Raw genomic sequence first — 20223 nt, forward strand, 5'->3', positions numbered from 1 at the left:
AGACACATCCATATCATACTTCCTCAACATCGATACATGAAAAAATCATGTACTATTGAGTACTGTGGTGGTAATGCCTACCTATACACCAAACTCTAATCCTCTCACGGATCTCAAATGACCCTATGAACATCGGTGCCAACTTTCCTTGCTAAAACGTTTTACTCTTCTCCTTGAATAGACTTTCAAAAACACTCTATCACCAACCGCAAACTCAAGCGGTCTCCTATGCTTATTCGCATAGCTCTTTTATCAGTCTTGTGCCATCTTCAGTCCTTTCTGTATCAACTCCACCTTGTTGGTGGTTTCCCTTACTAACTTTGGGCTCATAAACGCGGCCTCATCGACCTCTGCCCAACAAAGTTGTGGTCGACATGGTCTTCCATACAATGCGTCATATGGTGTCATTTCAAAACTACTTTGAAAATTGTTGTTGTAAGCAAACTCTTCCCTGAGAGAGGCTAGTACAATTTCTTTCCATAGAACTTTATCTTCATTCCCCTATATGTGTAATTTATTTGCTCTTTGTTAAATATTTAGTAACCGGATTGGCAAAATTCTCTTTATATTCTATAAAGTCTATCATTCTAACTTCATTTGGGAGCAATTTACTTATGTAGTTATGACTCTGTTTGGCAGACAATTTCAATAGTAGCATATATTCTAGTATATATTGTAGTAGTAGATATGATGAATAATAATAGTACCAGATATGCTATATGAAATGCTGGTGGCGTTTGGTTGCATTTTTGCTGGTAACATAAACCTGTTGAAAATATAGTGGTAAATTACTTATAGGGGTATAATGCATTTAGGTTGTAATATATGGAAATAAATATTGAAATAAATAACAAACAATTTAGAAAATAAAGATAAATAATTTATAAGAATATAAATAATTATATTTAAGATTTTCAATATTTATATATATAAATATTAATATTTTTAATATCATACAATTATATCATGAATATTTTTTTTGCATATAATAAAAATGTAAAAAAACTCATAATGTAGGGCTAAATAGTTGTTCGGACAACTAAATCTCGAAATTGAGTCATGTTTGCGTCATCATAGTTTGGTGAATGATACAATGTCTCATGTTTTCGATCGAATTTATTAACTTTTGCATCTTATTCATCACCTTTATCACTTCAAATTTCCTTTGAACCTCTTTCCATTCCCACTCTCTTTTCTTTTGTTGACCATCACCCTTGTGAAGAATAAGATACTCGTTACAAAGAAATTTCACAAGATTCCATGCAGTACAATCATACAATCAATTCCATTGAATTTTTTGGATTTCTCTCCAAAGTTCGAGGTTGAATGAGAGTAGGCATCGCATTCATAGAATAGAAGTAATCTTCAATTACAGAATAATTCAATAATCTAAAATTAAATTGGAAACTAACATTTTTGTAACTTCACAAGATTCCATGCAGTACAATCATACAATCAATTCCATTGAATTTTTTGGATTTCTCTCCAAAGTTCGAGGTTGAATGAGAGTAGTCATTGCATTCATAGAATAGAAGTAATCTTCAATTACGGAATAATTCAATAATCTAAAATTAAATTGGAAACTAACATTTAATAAATTATGCGAACATAATAATAAAGTACACATACAACTATTTACAAAAACTCAACAACACAAAATCACAAAAGACATGTATTTCAAGTGGGAGCCCATTTTTTTATTTACATATTTTTTGACATCTAATTATTGGAAAAAAAATCCAGAAATTAATTGATTGTTTTTCTTTCCACAGGATTAATTAATTGGTTTTACTTACCTTGAAAATATTATGAAATAAATGTATAAATTCAAAATCATCAAGTATTAAGCATACATCCACTTTGAAAGAAGACCATGATCTAGATCAAGCATTAATTATCCACCCACTTTGAAGACACGAAGATTACAGGAGAATCTAGGCAAGTAACCTGAGTAGCAAGTCAACAAGCAATTTCCCATGTTCAACTACGTCATGTAATGGCAAGATCATGCCTAGAAAACAAGACATGATGACCACCATTAAAGAACAAGAAGACTATTATAAGAAGGAAGACCAGTAGAATTTGCAACTACCTTGTATCAAACACACACTCCGCATCTCTAAACTTTATCATTTACTTAGTACAACTCCGGTCAACTATTTTAAACCTAGTTTATTTCTTTTCAAGCCTCCGCGGCTATTTTGTTATTTTAGCTTGTAAAGCACGCTTTTCTATACACTCCAAGATATATTCTCAATGAAAACTCTAATGTATTTTAGCGATGTGTTATTTTCAATAGAAGTACTTTCATTTTGGTGTTTGTTTTCTATCTCCTGTTTTTCTCACTTGACACTCAATGAATTTTAAATTCTTTTCGGGAAGACACCCTTAAACCAGTAGTTTTGTATTCTTAAACTACATACAACTCGTTTGGTGACATGTCAGATTAATGTGCAATTCCATATCAAATTCTTTGGACTGACAACAAGTCCTGGAATGCTCAAACACATAGAATAATCACATCATAAAATCCTATACCCAATGATAGTAATTTTCGATCGCTTAAAATGAGCAAACAAAAATCTCAAATTAAAATACTCGCAAGCGCACAAGACCGTAGTAGAATAGGTTATGCAAGAACGAGGTCGAACCACAAGGATTGGATAAACAATACGATTAACTACTATACTAAACCTAACAAAAGAAATAATTATTGGGAGATGGTTGATTTTAGATAGCAAGTAACGAAATTAAAGCAACGAAGTAAAGAAAACAAAAAATTGTTGATTTTGGTTGTGAAAACAAATTTAGGAAAGCACTAGGACAATGAATCCATCTTAATAATCCTCTCTAGTTGTTGATTACCTCACCTTTAATCCACTCGATTGATGTTGTTGGTGAATCCACTAAAGCGTGAATTACCTATGGTATCTAGGCTAATTCGTTTATCTTAACATGCAATTTGTTTATGGTATCTAACTCAAATATGAATATGCAAGATGTCCTTAAGTGTAAGAATTCATTAACATGCCATGTAAACCCTAGGAGTATGGTATCTACCCTAGGCGTTCCCAATTCTTAATCACAAGAAGCTGGTCCCAAACCCCGTATGGTATCTACTTGAGTTTGCATCAGATTACTTAATTGAAAACTTAGTTGGTGGCCAATCATCCAAACAATCAGACAAGTATATAGCACAGTGATTAAAAATCCAACATCAAAGGAGCAATCAAAGATAAGAACAATAAACAAACTAGAGAATCATATTAAGATTTCATGACGCCCTAGCAAAAGCGTTTAGTTACACATAGTCATGAATGAAAACCACAAGAAAGGTTGGAGAACACCCTAGAAAAGTCGACTGAATATCTGAGTGTCTGAACCTCCGAAAGTGCCATGAGAATCCTCTGAAGTCCTCCTTAAATAGCTCTCTCAAACCCTAGACTTCCTCTACAATAATTACTAAAACTCCAAGGAAACTTACCCTTGTTTCCAAAACAATAAACCCAACAAAAAGGGAAGAGGTTGACTTCTTCTATGATTAGGAAAATGCACTGTTGGATGTCTTGGACGTTTTTCCCATGTTCCGCCCTTCAGAAAATCTCCAAAAATATGTAAATTGAATCTTTATGTCTTAGCTTTCCAGGTCTATCTCACACGTCTCTAGCAAAATTCTGTGGAATCTTCTAGACCCACTTCTTCACAGATAGCGCAGTTCTGCCGAGATCATATTTTAGCTCAACTTGTCTTCAAAATCTGGGTCAATTGGCTTCACCAAAAATTCCCAAAATATTCTCCAACATTCTTCAAGGTCTTAGCTTTATTCTCCAATTTACGGTTCTTCAAAATACTCAAAATAGACTGTTTTCCATCAAAAATCATCCAAGTGCTCGAGAAAACTGAAAATGAGGAAAACAAAGTAATAAGTCCTTTTTAAAGTCAATCCTCTAACAAAAACCAAGTTTAGAGAATACTAAAATGAGAGAATATATGAGCTTATCACCCAAGAACCATAACATATTTTTAGAACGTCTAGGAGGACTTTATTTTTTAGTTTAACAAATCAATAAAATCAATAAATAAATCTAACATCGATAAGGAACTCTCTAAATTGCAATAAATTTAGATGAATAAACAAAAATTGAATTAATGAAATGGTTGGAGGAAGACTTTATTTTTAAGTTTATGGTGACTTTTCACATGAGACACCATGTAAAACATATTTCTTTTCAATGAATGATCATGTCTTTTAGAATGAAGAGTTACATCCATACCAACAATATTGTCTTATTATTTTAAATGAAACGATCTAACTCTTTTGAGTAGATGAAACTTTATCAACCGCCCCTTTTCACAAAAAGACATATTTTAAGTGGGAGCCCATTTTTTGTTCACATATTTTCTGACAACTGACTATTGGAAAATCAAGGAATTAATTGATTGTTTTTCTTTCCACAGGATTAATTAATTGGTTTTACTTAGGTTGAAACTATTATGAAATAAATGTATAAATTAAAAACCATTGTGTTATGTTAAAAGCAAATTTGAGGGGAGTTTGCAAAAATTTCCCAAACCTGCTTTTAATTTTTCACAAATAATTCCATAAATGCAACTCTCTTATTTTTATTTCTACCAAAATAAAACTTGAAAAGAAAAAATATAGGAAGGAAAAAAAAAAGAGAGGAGGGAAATGAAAAAAAGAAAAAGAAAAGTACCACAATAGTCAATGGATGACCAAAAGGAAATCACGCGGTGATGAGGTCCAATCCATCAGACACCCCATACATCCGGCCACAGACGATACTTCCCCCTTTCCATTACTCAAGTCTTGTTTGATCTCCAAAATTTCTACCTCCCAAGATCACAGACATTACAAAGAAAACGAACAGAGAGAAACAAAAATACACAAAAAAACGGTGTCTCCAGTTTCTCTTCTCCCTCGCTCGCTCGCTCGCTCGCTCGGTTGCTTCAGATCAAAACCAGCTCCTTGTGTTTCTTTTTCTCCTATATACATCGCGTATATCTATGTATAATCTGTATGTATATGTATTTGTGTCTTGATTCGTCCTCTGCTCCTTCACTCCCTCTTCAAACCCTAAACTAACGCCTCCACTCGAAACCCTAATCATCTTGTACCAATCCCTCTCTTTTTCTTGGAGCTCGAGGCGGCATCAATTGAATTGTCCGCCAGTTAAACTTATCAGGTGAGAATCGCGGTTCTCAATTTTGTTCTTGTATCTACTTGTTGTTCGTCTTAAGTGATTGTTAATCTGCTATTCATAGAATTTTATTGTTATATCATTCTTTTGATTTTCTGATTAGTTGCTTGTCAAATACTTAGAACATAGAAATGCAATGCTGAGGATATTTTAGGAGTATATATATGCATGATTGTGCGGGGCGTGTTACACGCAACCTTGTTAACACATCCATATAACTGTAGAAGTTGCTCTTTGATTTTGAGCTTGAGTTGTTCACCCCTCACTGCGAATAAGAAAGTGGTATTCTTTTCCTCTTTGCATGGGCATTTTATTGCAATTTTTGAAAGATGAGCGCTATATACCCGCGCTTTACTAAGTAGACCCCATTAACTCGTTAAAAAACCTATTCTTTCAACACCCTACTGTCACTACCATATTCAGCCCCAAATACTTCCCTCCTTCTTCTTCCCTTAGCTGAAGATGGAGACCCGGGGCAAATCTCAGCCGGCCGAGTGTTCATTCCTTGTTTGAACTTTGAAGAACAAAGCAGGCTACATAACGAACTAGAACTCGGTCTGACAAACCGTGCCGAATTTAATTAGTACTGAAAAATGGTGTTGTTGCGATTACAGAGACGGTCAACAGCAATGGCCAATCCAAACCCTAGACTCCAGTCATCATTGTCTCAAAAAATTGGCCATGGCCCTGGGCTATTGGAGGCCACTGTTGCCCCTCCTATGCTTATCGGCTCTGTTACTCTACGAGGAGTGGGCTTCAATTTCGTCTTGCAAGATTGTGCCTGGAAAGGATCCCGATGACTATTCTAGGGGCAAAGTGATGGTGGCTGTAGTGATTTATTTGGGACTTGTGGGGATTTAGAGTTTGGGACTGATAGTGAGAATTTGGAGGTCGATGAAGAAGAGGAGGATGATGTTAATAGTGCAAATTGTGGTGATGGTGGTCACGTTGGCAACCACGGTAATAGTGGGGAAGAGAGATTGGGAAGTGGAGGTGAGTGGAAGAGAGAAAAGAAGGGTATGATAGACAGAGAAGAGAACTGGGGTACAGATTGTGTTTTTTGAAAAGACAGGAAAAGGGATATACTTGATAATGTTATGTTTTTAATTGAGGTTTATTAAGGTTGGGATGTACTTAGTAAAATATGGGGTATTTATAATGCTCATCTTTTTGCAACAGAGGACTGTGGTGGGTTATCAGTTATTATTCTTTGGCCTCATATCAAATAATATATAGTACTAGCTACTGATAAAAATATGAAAATTACTTATATATAACTGCCATCAAATTTGTGAATGCTCAGGCTGAAAGATTGCTGAGATTCATATTTAATATATTTATTTTTTTAAATTGGGATTTTGATTGGAGATCAAAAGCTGATTTGGGTCTTTAGGGAATTCCCAACTCCTTCCATTCATGATCGCTAATCTCGATTTCTGTTACAGTACCCGGATGTTATCCAAAAGCTGCTCCCCATGTTTACCTCAGATCAGCATCCACTGATGCAGGAGGAGGACCATTAATATAGTCTTTTATAAGTTAGTCTATTATCGGGTCTATTTTAACTAAGTTTCTTTTAGTTTTCACAGTAAGGGTATTGTCGGAATTTTCAGGTGTTTGTAATTTTGAATTTAGTAATAGTTATTTGTTTTGGGAGTCTTTTGTTAGGTTATTTTGTTAAGTCAAGTCCTAGTTATAATTGGAGTCATATTAATTAATTTACTGTTAGGAATTTTAGTTTTATTTGAAGGAAATTTCTGATGTAATTAGGATTACTAGGAGTCTATATATATGGATGCAAGTCAAGAATAAATAATAATGAGAGTTTTTATACAAATTTTCTATAGGAGAGATTCCTTAGACATGCTCGGTGAGAGGCTGAGAGGGGAAGGTGAGTTTATCCAACCCTACCTGAGAGATTCAGGGTCCTTTTTGTTTGATTCAAAAATTCAAGAATTTTGTTCCAGTTTCAGACCTGGAAATTGTGAATTTCTGTCATAGGGTTCTTAATTTTTGGGCTTAATTTGGGGGTTAGGGTTTTGGTTGCTCAATCCTAAACAAAATCTACATTAGTAGTTCCCAAACTACATCATCCACTCATACTCGAATCTGTTTGTACAAAGTGGGGACCCCTATACCTTTTCGAAAGTGTCATTGAAGCATGTTGGTTTCACTGACACGATCAGAAATTGTTGGGAAAATCTTCCACCCAGTGGTTATTCCAGTTATGTAGTCATGTCTGAACTGAAATCTATCAAGTCCAATCTCAAGAGATGGAAGAAAGTAACTTTTGGGGAAATAAGAACTAAAGAAAGAACGTAGACAGCATCATGGCTAAGATCAGTCTGCTGAATTTTTTATAGACATGGAAGAAACTCTTCCATCTCATGTCTAGTATCTAGTATAGATCCAATTTCATCTCCAAGCTGGAAGTAGATGACAGAATAATGTGGATGAGAAATTAAGGACAGGAATTTGCAATTGTTATGAGGATTTGTTTGTAGAAGATTTCACCAGGATGCCATTAGTGGATGACATCCAGTTGTACAAAATTGTTGAGGATGATGGTGCTTGGATCGAAAGACCCTTTGAGGAGGAAATAAAACTCACCCTTGACGATTTGGTGGGTGATAGACAGGTCGTGGTGCCCTGATGGTTTTTCCTTTGCTTTTTAGAAAAACACTGGACAACAATGTTAGAGAAAATACTGTTTTCAGAGATTTTTGTACTCATGGTGACTTTGTGGACTCAATGAACTCAAGCTTTGTCGCTTTGATCCCAAAGAAGAGTAGCACTTCAAGGATACCAAAAATTTCATCCCACAGGCCTACTGTGAAGCCTATTTTATTAAAAATTTTATTGGGAATTGGAATTGTTAGAAGCATGGTAAAGGTAAACACCACCCGTACACAAGGCTCCCACAGTGGGCGGGGTTGGGAACAAGTAAGATGTACACAAACCTTACCCTCACATAATATATTGAGATGTTGTTTCTAGGAATTGAACATGAGACCTCTGGGTTGCACCCTTGCAACTCTACCATTGGTCCACAATCCACATGTTTGCCTGTGGTGTGTGATTTGTTAATAGCAAGGCGCAAAAAAAATTGAGAGCGACATATCTTCGTTTATATATTTATGGTGTGGGTTCGCATTCAAATTGACTAATCAAATGTCGTGTGGGTTGCCACTTTTGGTTGCATATAAAAATCCTCCCCATTGAGGTTTGAAGTTGTTCTTGTAGCAATGAGCTTGTTAGCTTGTTTTTCTATTTTCTAATCCAAGTAGTATTACAAATATCATATCAACCATTATCATTAGTGCTTGTTTATATTCCTAGTGCACGCTCATTTAATGGGGGGTATCTACCTTTTCTCAAAAATCCTCATTATTTCCCATTTGGTTAAGGTATTGTTGTAGAATCTTAGAGACTGGTTTCCAGTGTTTTAGCTTGGAAAGGCTGCGTCATAGGATAAGTTAAGTGATGCAAGAGGACTATTAATTTGGTGTTTTATTAGTTAGTCTATTATCAGGTCTATTTTAACTAAGTTTCTTTTAGTTTTCATACTTGTCGGAATTTCCAGGTGTGTTGGAATTTCGGATTTAGTATTAGTTATTTGTTTTGAGAGTCTTTTATTAGGTTATTTTGTTAAGTCAAGTCATAGTTATAATTGAAGTCATACTAGTTTACTTTTAGGAATCCTAGTTTTATTTGAAGGAAGTTTTCTATGTTATTAGGATTACTAAGAGTCTATATATATGGATGTAATTCATGAATGAATAATAATTGAGAGTTTTTATGCGAAGTTGCAAGAGGAGGGATTCCTTACGCACGCTTGGTGAGAGACTGAGAAGAGAAAGTCAGTTTATCCGACCCAAACATTAGAGATTCAGGGTTTCAACTTAGAAGTTTAAGTTTCTATTCTTCTTGTTTGCTGAAAGTTCTGTTTCAGTTTCTTCTCAAGGAATTGGACATTTTTGTCCTAGGGTTCTTAAATTTTTCGGTTTAATTTGGGGTTAGGGTTTTGGTTGCTCAATCCTAAACAAATTCTACATTGGTAGTTCCAAAAACTTCATCATTAAGATGCCATAATTGAGACATTCAATGACTTCCTAGATTGCTGGAGGTTGGGGCATTGATGCCTGAGTTTTAAAGGGGTTGTTTTTCCTTGCATTAAAAAAAGTTTTTTTTTTCTTGGGTGTTTCCGTCATCATCTTGAATTTGCAAGTCTTGCGTTCTGGAAGTAGAGTACCTTCCGAGAGTATCTTGAAACCTTGTAGGTATTCAAGAGAATAATTTGGTTGCTTCTGGCTCTTTCTTTCTTTTTTCTTTTTTTCTTTTCTTTTCTTTTCTTTTTTTTTTAAGTTTCACAGGTTTGGTTGTTTAATCATTTGGTTGCCGTTTTCTTTCTGATGGATCTATATGTTGATTTTAACTTCTAATGTTTCAAAACCATATGCTTTACTGTATTGTTTTTCATTCCACTTGATATCATTGCATTCTTATACCCTTTTTTCTGTTCGACTGCTTTTATTTTCTCTTTGAATGTTCCGTCACTCATCCTTCTTATTTGCTTGTGGAATCAGTGAAACTTATTCCAAGCTTTCTTGTTGTAACCTTGTAGGAGTGAGTACAGTAACCGAGATGAATATGCAACAAGTTGTACAGTCCAAACCTTCTTCCAATGGGTTTGCTCGACGGCGAGGTGAGAGGGACTTGGGGACTAGGCTGCAGAGTAAGTCTGGAAAATCATATACAAACAAATTAAATAATACTGGTAAACTCTTCTGACACGAGTCGTTTTCTATTAATACAATGTTTATTTGTCTAATACTAGTTGTCACAGGTGCATCCGTCGGTGGCAAAGTTGGAATATTTGAGGGTCCTTCTCGTGATCGTTTAGTTTATATGACAACATGCCTTATTGGGCAACCTGTGGAAGTACAGTTGAAAGATGGATCCATTTATTCTGGAATATTTCATGCTGGGTTGGTTCACCCATCCACTGCTGACCGGGAATTTGGTAGGTTCTGCTCAATTTGGTTTTGTTCAAAGGATTGTGCTTTTGTCACTCAAATGTCAATCCATTCCCTATGTTGTCACTTACACTATTTAGTAAATACTTGGTTGCTTGTTGCTTTTAGGAGTTATTTTGAAAATGGCTTGCCTGACAAAGGATGGTTCTTCTCGCTGGCCGAGGGCAGAGCTTGTTAACAAGCCTCCCACAAAAACTTTTATCATACCCGGCAAAGAGCTTGTACAAGTTTTGGCAAAGGTTCCACTCATTTTTTTTGAATGATTCTCTGCATTTTCAATGGGGATTCTTTGTCTGATGTCATTTGATGTATTCCATTTGATGTAGTTGACTTGTGGCTTTTTGTTTCATGCTACAAATATTTTTTTTTGAATGTAAAACATGCCTCAAAGTTGCAATTTTTATTTTTACAACAAAACAGAAGTGAATATTAATTAAATTTTGCATATATGGACTTTGTTTGTAATATTTTCATGCTACTTAGTTGCCTGATCTCGTTACTTTCTTAATGAGCCCAGGATGTGACTGTCTCGACAGATGGGTTTTCAAATGATCTGCAACATGAGAAGCACCAGGAAATTTTACTCGACTCCTACATATCACATTCTCGTCTTGTTGATGTAGAGAGAGAACTGGGACGATGGGTCCCCGATAACGATGATCCACAGTGTCCGGAACTGGATGATATATTTGATGGCCCTTGGAATAGGTTGCTAAAGTAACTCTTCCTTTTTTTCACACTATTCTTTTAGTAATTGTTATCTCTTCAGAAATTTTATCTAATTAAATAGGATCAATGCTGATTGATGTTTGTTGTTTCTAATGGCAACCCTATTCTAGGCACATCAACCTAACTCTTTCCAATTTCAACTGATTGCTTTACTTGCTTCTTGTTTTTAACCAAGCAAAAAAAACTTGCTTTGATGAGTCTTCTCAAGATAAGTTTTCTTGGCATTTGGCACCCCCTATGCATATGCCGTAGGGAACAAAAATCTGTATGAATTGGTGTCTGCTGAGTTGCTTAATTAGGGTTAGGTTATAAGAGAGATTTAGATTTGTGAAGTTCATGTTTGATGCAACCCAAAATCAATTGGATCATTTTTCTTTTAAAATAAATAATAATATGTATTTGGGTATCATACATAGACATGGTGTATGCTAGCTAGGCGGGAAATAGTATGTGGCCCTACGAGCTTATTTGGCCTCTCGGTCTGGGAGCAGTGTGACATGGATGCTATATCAATATCAGTCATAAAGGGGGTGCTGCCATCTACGTGATAGACTCAGATATATTCTCATCTACTGGGTTTGATTTTTTTTTCCAGTCAAGTTTTACAATCATGAAATTCTCAGGTGGAATTCTGATGTAATAGGTGGCCACTCTGAGGATGCAGATTCATTTTATTAATCTCTTTTTATGTTTGCACTTCTCATTTTATATTTGATTGCTGGTGTGAGAGGCAAAGCAAAATCTAAATGAGCAATATATTTCTTGCATATTGAGACCATATGGTGTGAGTGAAAAGGTCAATGGAATGATGGAAACAAGACACCATCATATCGGAGAAATTTGCATTGTGAAATAGGTTTCAGTTGCTGCTTCCCATGTATTAGTAGTTTTCATGAGTGTCTGTTTACTTCTTTCTACTGCTTTGTTCTTTTTAACTCCTGAGAATGTTTTTTTGCTTCCAGTTTGTTAGATATTCTGCTATATTCCTGTTCATTTTCTGATTTTAGGGGTTGGGATCAGTTTGAAACAAATGAAACATTATTTGGAGTAAAAAGCACTTTTGATGAGGAACTCTACACTACAAAACTTGAGAGGGGTCCTCAGATGAGAGAGCTGGAAAAGGAAGCCTTAAGGATTGCCAGGGAAATTGAGGATGAGGAAACCCATGATCTTCATCTGGCAGAGGTGAGGTTGTCTTGTAGCTTTCACCATTTCTATCAGATTAATTTGTTCATCCAACTCACATGCATTTATCATGTTTGTTGAATGGAAAATGATATTATTATTTTCATTTATTTAATAGGAAAGAGGTATCAGTTTCCATGATAAATTTGATATTGACGAGGAGACCAGATTCTCTTCAGTTGATAGGGGTAGGAGGGATGATGATAGTGGATATGAAGAAAATGAGGATAGATCATTGGACTCATGCAATATTGAGACCTTTGGAATATCATCTGCTCCTGTCGTCAAGAGGAACACTAGTTTGATCCATTGGAAAAACAGTGATGAAGCTCAATTGTTACCGAGCTCTTCCTTACTGGTAGTTCTCTATATCCCATTCTGTGTTATTACAATTAGCTTTTGTAAAATGATTTTATGATTCGCTACATCGTGTTTTGATGAAGCTTTGTTGAGATTTTTGAAAGTTAAGTGTTGTTATAGATGACTCTTCTGCTTTACGTGTGATGTAAACAACTTATAATGTTTGGCTGCTATTGGATTTGAATACATGTAGTTCCATGATAAACCTGAAGATAATGTTTGTTTATGGTAGGACTTTGGAATAACATAATCGTATGATGGTCCTTGGGTAGAAGGTGCAATACAACTTAAATATCTTGAAATGTGTTTGCATGGGTTCATACCATCTAGGCCCCTTTTGGACACTCTTGGCCTAGCCATCTCATGCCCTATTATTTGGATAGAACCATAAAATTTGCACATTATCTCGTGATATTTATGTCTGATTTGTTTTAGGAACACTTAGTTCCCCTAAACATCCTATGCTTTCAGCTTGTCTTTATTAATTATTTATCTGCTCTTTCGGCATGATGGCTCCAACAGGAGTCTGTTGTGAATTTCTCGTTTCTTTGTTGTGACTATAGAAGAGAACGAATATGATGAATGGACATGCTGTTTCTCTGGATTGTGTACTAAGGAAACATTCCTGAGTTGAGTGGAATGATTCCTCTATACCTACTTGTCAAGGTGGTTGTGCTTTCTGGCCGGTTTTCCATTTACCACAAATGTGTGGGTAATTAATCTACACAACCTTTGCCTATTACTCCCTCCGTCCCATTTTGGTTATCCATCTTTCTATTTTGGGCTATCCCAAAATTAGTGTCACTTTTCTTCATTAATTAACAATTTTATTGTTGTATTCCAAAATTATCGTTGTTACTTTAATTACCCTTGTTTCAAGGAAAGAAAAGTACTGCCATAAATAAGGAAAAATTTGGAATAACATAGGCATTTCGTGTAGTTAAATTACATTAAATCATGTCTCCTTAAGAAGTTAGATTTTCAAAGGATGACAAACAAAGTGGGATGGAGGGAGTATTATTTAGCACTTTGTCTGACTACTTTAAATTGAGAACATGTTAGGTCTGGGGATGTTTCAAATCACTAAAGTGCTAGACTTTGTGGAAGGGATCTGAGAAAGTGTAAACAAGAGTTACAAAATGTTGTTTCGTTTTCATTTTCCCTGATTTTTTGATGGCAAGCATGCGAAGCTTCTTAATTGGAAGTGAGAGTGGATTGTTTGGAGTCACCTCATTGGTTAATCGTCTCATATTGGAGGTAATTTAAGAGAACTGCCATGTAGGATCACCCAAAGCCAACAAACACAATGATTTCATAACTCCCACCTAAATCACTGGCAATCTTCAGTTTCTTGCCCATGTAAAACTCTTCCTAGAGATATTCTCTGAGTTGCATGGAATACCATACGGCTCACCTCCAAATTTTAGAATGATGTCCAATATCAATAGTACTTTGCATGCTTAAATTTGTCATCTGGTACAAAAATTGCATTTTCATATCCATAGAAAGAAAAAAGTGCAGATGGAACTGAAACTGAAATACTGAATTCAATATTGAAAGTTCTATGGTTTCTCCTACATCTAGTTAAAATAGATTTAGAATTTATCTATGTTATTTTTTTGTTTATTTTTATGGTTCGTGACTAATTTAATATGCAAGTTATTTTTAATCGTTCTTGCAGCATCGGGTAAATGTGTCTGGAAGTATGTCTTGGTTAAGGCAATTAATACTGTTTAAACAAATCCTATATAGAAATACAGCCAATGGCCATCAAGTGGCATCTGAAACATGGACATTCATGTTTGCACCGTGATGACTATAACTTATAAATCGTCGTACTGTTTGGATTATATTGCCTTGTTTCTATATAATGCTTTTATGACCATGTTTGGATTTGCTATCAAGCTTTTGTATTTACTCATATATTTTTCCATCTTCTTATATGTAGGATGAGGCAAATTCATCGCAATCAAATGATGGTGCAAAGTCTTGTCACACTGGTTCTTTCGATCAATCTAGTCAGCTGGCTTCTGAGTTAACTTCCAGGAGTTTCTCCATTTCAGAATGTGAAAACAGGTTTTATAAACTTTATCCTGTTTTTTAAAATCTTGTTTTCAATTTTTCATTATACTAATATAAGTTGCATGCTATTTCATGAGATTGGCATTATGCAGATGGATTAGTCTGTGCCTTCTTCTTTTTTGTTGGAAATTCAATATTTGGAAATTGCAGGATTGAGGACAATCCACGCAGTGCACATGGAGCAGAGGATATTTCTAAAGAACTTATTCAAGAACAGATGGTAAGAGAAAGTTCCATAACTGTTCTAATTTTCCTCCTTATGGGACTGCCTCTTATTAGGATTTATTTTAGTTATTCTAACATCTGTTTTTTTTCCCCTTCTGTCCATATCAATGAAGGTTCAGGATGCTCAATGGTCGAAACTTGTGGGTGAGTGAAATTCTTGTTGAAAGCTTATTTACTTTGCTAAAACTTGATGATGAAAGTGAAACATGAAAGAGTGATTATAGCATTCATTACTTGGTACTTTTTTAATGTTCCTTTGTTTCTTAATTTTTTGTGTGTGGAGTGTAGCATGCCTTTTCCATTCCCTTTAACCAAAATTGCACACTTCATTTTTTGTATTGAGAAATTTTAATTTTTAATTGTTTAGGAGTTATAAATCTTCACTGTTTTGCTGTTGATTGTGCGATTATATGGCATGTAGATTCACAGTCATCGCTGATTCGCAATAAAGATGGCTTGGACAATGGGGCTCTATCCTCTACTGCCACGGCATATTCTCCTCCATCTCATGTTTCATTGACAGGCCGTGAGAGGATCAGTACTCCTGTTGAATTGTCAGAGGTTGCAGTATCTACTAAGGTACCCAGTGAAGCACAATCGAATGCTTGTGGGCGGCCCGGTAGTTCTGCATCATCAAGTTCTGGCTTTGTTAGTGCCGCTAATGCTTCTAGTGGTCTCGGTTTATCACCGAGCTCATCTATGGGCTCATTATCTTCTGAGAAATCTACATTGAACCCCCATGCTAAGGTATGCTTGTTAACCATATATTCCCTTCTGTCACTTATTTTGGAAGGAAGCTATGTGGGTCTGTTTTTGTTCTTTTTTTTCTCTGTCGTTCATTTTGTCATTCATGTATGTGGCTAATATATATGGATCTCTGTCCCTCCCTGTTTTATTTTGGGTCATCAGGAATTTAGACTCAATCCTAATGCCAAGAGTTTCATGCCCTCTCAAATATCTGTTAGACCTGCTTCCCCTGTGTCAGACGGTTCCTTCTATTATCCATCTGGGGTGTCTGCTGTACCACATATGCCTGGCATGCCTATGGGTGTAGGGGTAAGTACTATCCTATCATTTCTTTCACTATGATGGATGTGTGTGTACGGGTTTCTTATTTTGAAGTGACCTTAATTATGTGTTTGAAACATAGTAAGTTACTGCCTTTGGGTACACTCTAAATAAGCGTTTCATTGGGATTTGGCAGTAGTAACCTCTTAAGTGGTAGCTTGTTAAACTGACATCTTCTCTTTATCATCGTAGCATATGTATTATGAGACTTATTTGATGGTGATTGTCCATTTTTCTGGAGTGAACTTCAATGGAAACGAAAGTCAATGCAGGTGTTACTTTTTATTTTCTTCAGTCATTGTGTAGATCTTTTATCAGTTGAAAATTGCATTCTTTGTGACGGTTCTAAACCCTCGTGGCCGTTGCAGTTGGGAATTTAGTCTAATTTACACAATAAATGTCGTGGCAAGTGTTAAGTTAGTTCTTTAAATGATTGCTCCCTTGTTGCACAGTTCAGAATATGGAAAGAGTACTGCTGATAATTGTGCATGAGTGAAAAATACATGCAAGTTTCCCCCTTGATTCTTTATTCATCAAGTTTGAGGAAGTGGGATTGTTTCCATTTAAAAAAAAAAAAAGAGAACAGAAACTTGGCCAAAAGGAGTATTTGAATGTATGTAGATGCCGGAGTTGCTTAAGGTTTGGCTTAATTTCATGAATTTTGCAGATTGGACCATCATTTAGTGGGCACCAGCCTGTGTTTTTTGATCCTCAGGCTGCTTCAATGCAGACACCTCAAGCATATTTTCCTCCAACTGGACATCAGGTGCTACAGTGCTTTTGTTTTTTGGTATTCAGTGAGCTTGCTGGATTTTGTTTTGAATATGGTATAAATACTACCCATGTATCATGCTTTTGCAGTTTGGTCAGCAGATGCTTCTTGGCCATCCGAGGCAAGTTTTGTACATGCCCAGTTACCAACCGGTAAGGAATGCAGATCCTTTTTCTGCATATTACATAGCACAGACACATATATTATGAACCTTTTTGTTCTCATTTGTATCTAACCGATAATTTTTATACTGGTACATATATCATGCAATTTCATTCAGTACACCGCTTTGATCATCGACCATGGTCCAGCTTTATATCAGGTTGATGGACATGAACCATCATTTCTCCCCCTGGTACATAAAGAGGGAAGTGTTCTTTATGATAATAGCAGTTAAATGGACATTTAGACGCAAATGACCATTTTAAATATGAGCGGAATGCTTCAAGGAGAGCATTATTGGAAACACAGAGTGCTGTCAGTTTATTTCAAAGCACATTCATAGTTGGATCACTTGACATTTTTCTTTAACTTTCAAAACGATTTCGTTATGAACATTTAATGAAGAAATACTTTTCAGTTTTCATGCGTTGATCATCTGCCTTATAGTCGTGGGATAAGTATAATTCTTAACTGAACATTTTTCTGTATTTTGTTATTACACAGGAAATGCCATATAAAGGACGGGATCCTTAGCTAGATGGATGATTGGCTGGCTTAAATTCTAGCGGTTTGAACTCTGCTCACAATGAATAAACTTCTGAGACTGTTTGGAACAAAATTTGGGGAACAAAGCCCAACAGTCTGATTATTGTTCATGACCCTCCTGCAGCTCCAATCCGTGGAGTGTGTAGTGTTTTTGGATGTGTGCTTTGCTTCTGCTGAGATGGTTTATTGACCTTTCTAATTTCCAATTATCTGTTTTGTTGTGATATGAGTTCTATGCTGTTAAATGTCTGTTGCATATGGCATATTAAAGAATTTGAACTAATTCTGCCACAGTATTTATTCATGTTCCTCCTAGCCTTATTTGAATCATGCCCGACCATTAGTAATATATTAAATTGAATCTTCTTGTTGTTAAATTTATAATTTCTATTATTTTTTATTTGATATTGATAAAGACAACAAAAAATGATTATAGTACTCACTTCTAATGAAATAAAAATGTTAGGGATCTCGAGTCATTCTAGTAATTCATCTTGTTTCTTGTTTGATGTAAGTGTAGGGATTCATAAAATCTGATGATTGAATTAGAGTGAACTGATGGACATGAGATGATCGGGATCTTATTTATCGGGATCCCAATCGCTTCCATGTATAGGGAAGAGGATATAAAGAGACATTGTCTTGGTGAATTGCGAAAGCTTCATTCTTTCAAGTAAAGTGGTGAAACCAAACTAGCTTAATGCTGGATGTCATATCTTGATGAATCTCGGCATCTTCATGCATTAAAGAGGGCTAGAAAGAAGAAGAGTTGAATGGAGTTCGTTATTGAAAAGCTTAATTTTAGATCTACTCGGTGATCACAGATGGTAAGGATTATATTGGAGAACTCATCAAAACCTTATGTCTTGTCAAAACTCGTTCTAATCATAGAAATTGTGTATTTAGTTATAGCAGTAAAACTATCAATTGATTGTTTATGAAAAAGTTGTGGGATCAGTGACTGAGTCGATCACTATTTGGGATTGAGGGGTGGCCCAGGGGTAAGGCTACCCCACGCAGGACCATGGTCCTGAGTTTGAACACCATGGGTGGTGAGTGGGGGTGAGGGAAGGTTATTTAGCCTGGGATCCGGCGCACCAAAAAGTTTTGAAAAGTTTTTGCAAAAATTATAAATGTGTAGTACTTAGTATGATGAATTCAAGGGTGTATTTTTTTTGTTTGGGAATAAAAATCAAAATCAACATGAAAAAGACATGATAATTCTAGACCGTCGGATATAAACTTAAGACACTAGATTTTTGATCATGAGGAATTTGATATTTGTTTCGAACAAAAAAAATACAGTTAGATTCATCATTCTAAACACTTATGTTAGGAAATGCTTTTGCTTTTTTGTTTCTAAAGATTGATTTTAAGTTTAGATTTTAAAAAACAAATTTAAGAAATAAAACTGAAAACAAAATTCATTTGACAAATAATTCTGCATGGAGAAAGAGGAAAGATGAAAAAGGAAAGAGGAAAGAGAAAGATGGAAGAGTTTTACAAAACATTAAATATCAATTTTCGTTTTTGAAAACCAAAAATGGTTTTCAATTTTACAAAACAATTTCTAAAAATTAACACCCAAATGAATTTTCACATCCACTTTAATTTTTAAAAACTAAAAATTATTTTCAAAACTCTAACCAAACACACTTACTACATATTTATGATTTTTTAAAAAACTTTTTTAACATTTTTTGGTGCACCAAAATGTTACACTGGTTGTAGGACCAATGCTACGTGCCCCAATCCTCTAGCCTGTGGCCTGTGGGATCTGATGTCAAAAGAAAGAAGAAAAAAGTACGGATCACTCATGAGTGATCAAGCCATGGTTGATAGGATCCTAGAATTAAAATTCCCATTTCTTCTACAAAAGTAAGTCGGGTTCCACGAATTGTGTGGGTTCATTCCATAAAACATATCTATTATTGAGACGAACGAATCGCAATCATTCCTAACAGCACTAATCCTAATACATTGATGAACATTATTTACACCCCACAATTTATTTAAATACACCCCACTTTAAATAATTCTTCAGTAAAAAATATAATAATTATGAGTACACCCATTTTATTATTTTTTCTAAAAAAACACAATCTACACTCCTAGAAACCTAATCGCCCGTTCATCTACAATCTCCTCTCTCTCATCATTTTGATCCAAAGTCTTTCTCGTTCTTATCTCCTTCTCTCTAAAATCATTGAACACAAATCAACACTTTGTACTTAATAAACTGTGAGGTGTAAATAATGTTCATCTAATACATATGGGATCCGTTTGGGAGTGCTTTGTATTTTGAGCAACCAAGGTGAGATGCTGTCAGGTAAAAAGTTGTGGTGCTTTGAGGTGAGTTCTGCTAACAAAAAACATTTTGAGGGTCAAAAAAAAATTATGGTGAAGTGAATTGATGTGCAGTTTAGTGTTTGGATGAACACAATGAGATAATGTAATTTGTCAAATTTTAATTATAAAATGTAATAGCTTGGCATTCCCCCTTGTGTGCCAAGTATACGATAGTTCCAGCACCCATAATCCATATTAAATCAAACGAATGAACAAAGACATACAAAATAAAAGAAACAAATAACTCAAACGAATGAACAAAAAGACAAACCCAAAACCCATATAATTCAATACAGCACGATGAAGCTTAATCAGAAGAGAACAGTCACACTAGAAAAATCAAAGGGGGAAATACCTGCAGTCATGTTGTAAATATTATTTCAAAAAGAAGTTTTTTATGGCCGAGTTTCAAAAGAGATGTTATAGTCATTTAATTGAGAGTTTATGGCTAATCGTCTATTATTGTTCATTGTTTTTCCAACAAGTGATG

At 35.3% G+C, this 20223-nt stretch overlaps 1 protein-coding gene across 7 annotated transcripts; it reads left to right on the forward strand.

Annotated features, from left to right (window-relative positions):
- The first annotated feature begins 4852 nt into the window (after positions 1–4852).
- LOC120016215 (polyadenylate-binding protein-interacting protein 3-like) lies at positions 4853–17749 on the forward strand. Of its 7 annotated transcripts, none has more exons than XM_038868877.1 (15): positions 4853–5204; positions 9844–9996; positions 10066–10242; positions 10364–10494; positions 10773–10972; positions 11992–12169; positions 12288–12527; positions 14478–14605; positions 14762–14831; positions 14950–14980; positions 15258–15583; positions 15746–15892; positions 16572–16670; positions 16766–16828; positions 16957–17313. In XM_038868877.1, exons 2-15 carry the CDS (start codon positions 9864–9866, stop codon positions 17071–17073), a joined length of 2040 nt encoding a protein of 679 aa, XP_038724805.1. In that variant the 5' UTR covers positions 4853–5204; positions 9844–9863; the 3' UTR covers positions 17074–17313. The 7 variants fall into 7 exon arrangements, with proteins under 7 accessions (XP_038724805.1, XP_038724821.1, XP_038724837.1 ...); XM_038868893.1 differs by having other exon boundaries at positions 9844–9954; positions 10057–10242; XM_038868909.1 differs by having other exon boundaries at positions 9844–9954.
- Positions 17750–20223: the final 2474 nt, after the last annotated feature.

This window comes from Tripterygium wilfordii, chromosome 2 (genome assembly GCF_013401445.1).
Source record: "Tripterygium wilfordii isolate XIE 37 chromosome 2, ASM1340144v1, whole genome shotgun sequence".
In the NCBI taxonomy this organism is placed as follows: domain Eukaryota; kingdom Viridiplantae; phylum Streptophyta; class Magnoliopsida; order Celastrales; family Celastraceae; genus Tripterygium; species Tripterygium wilfordii.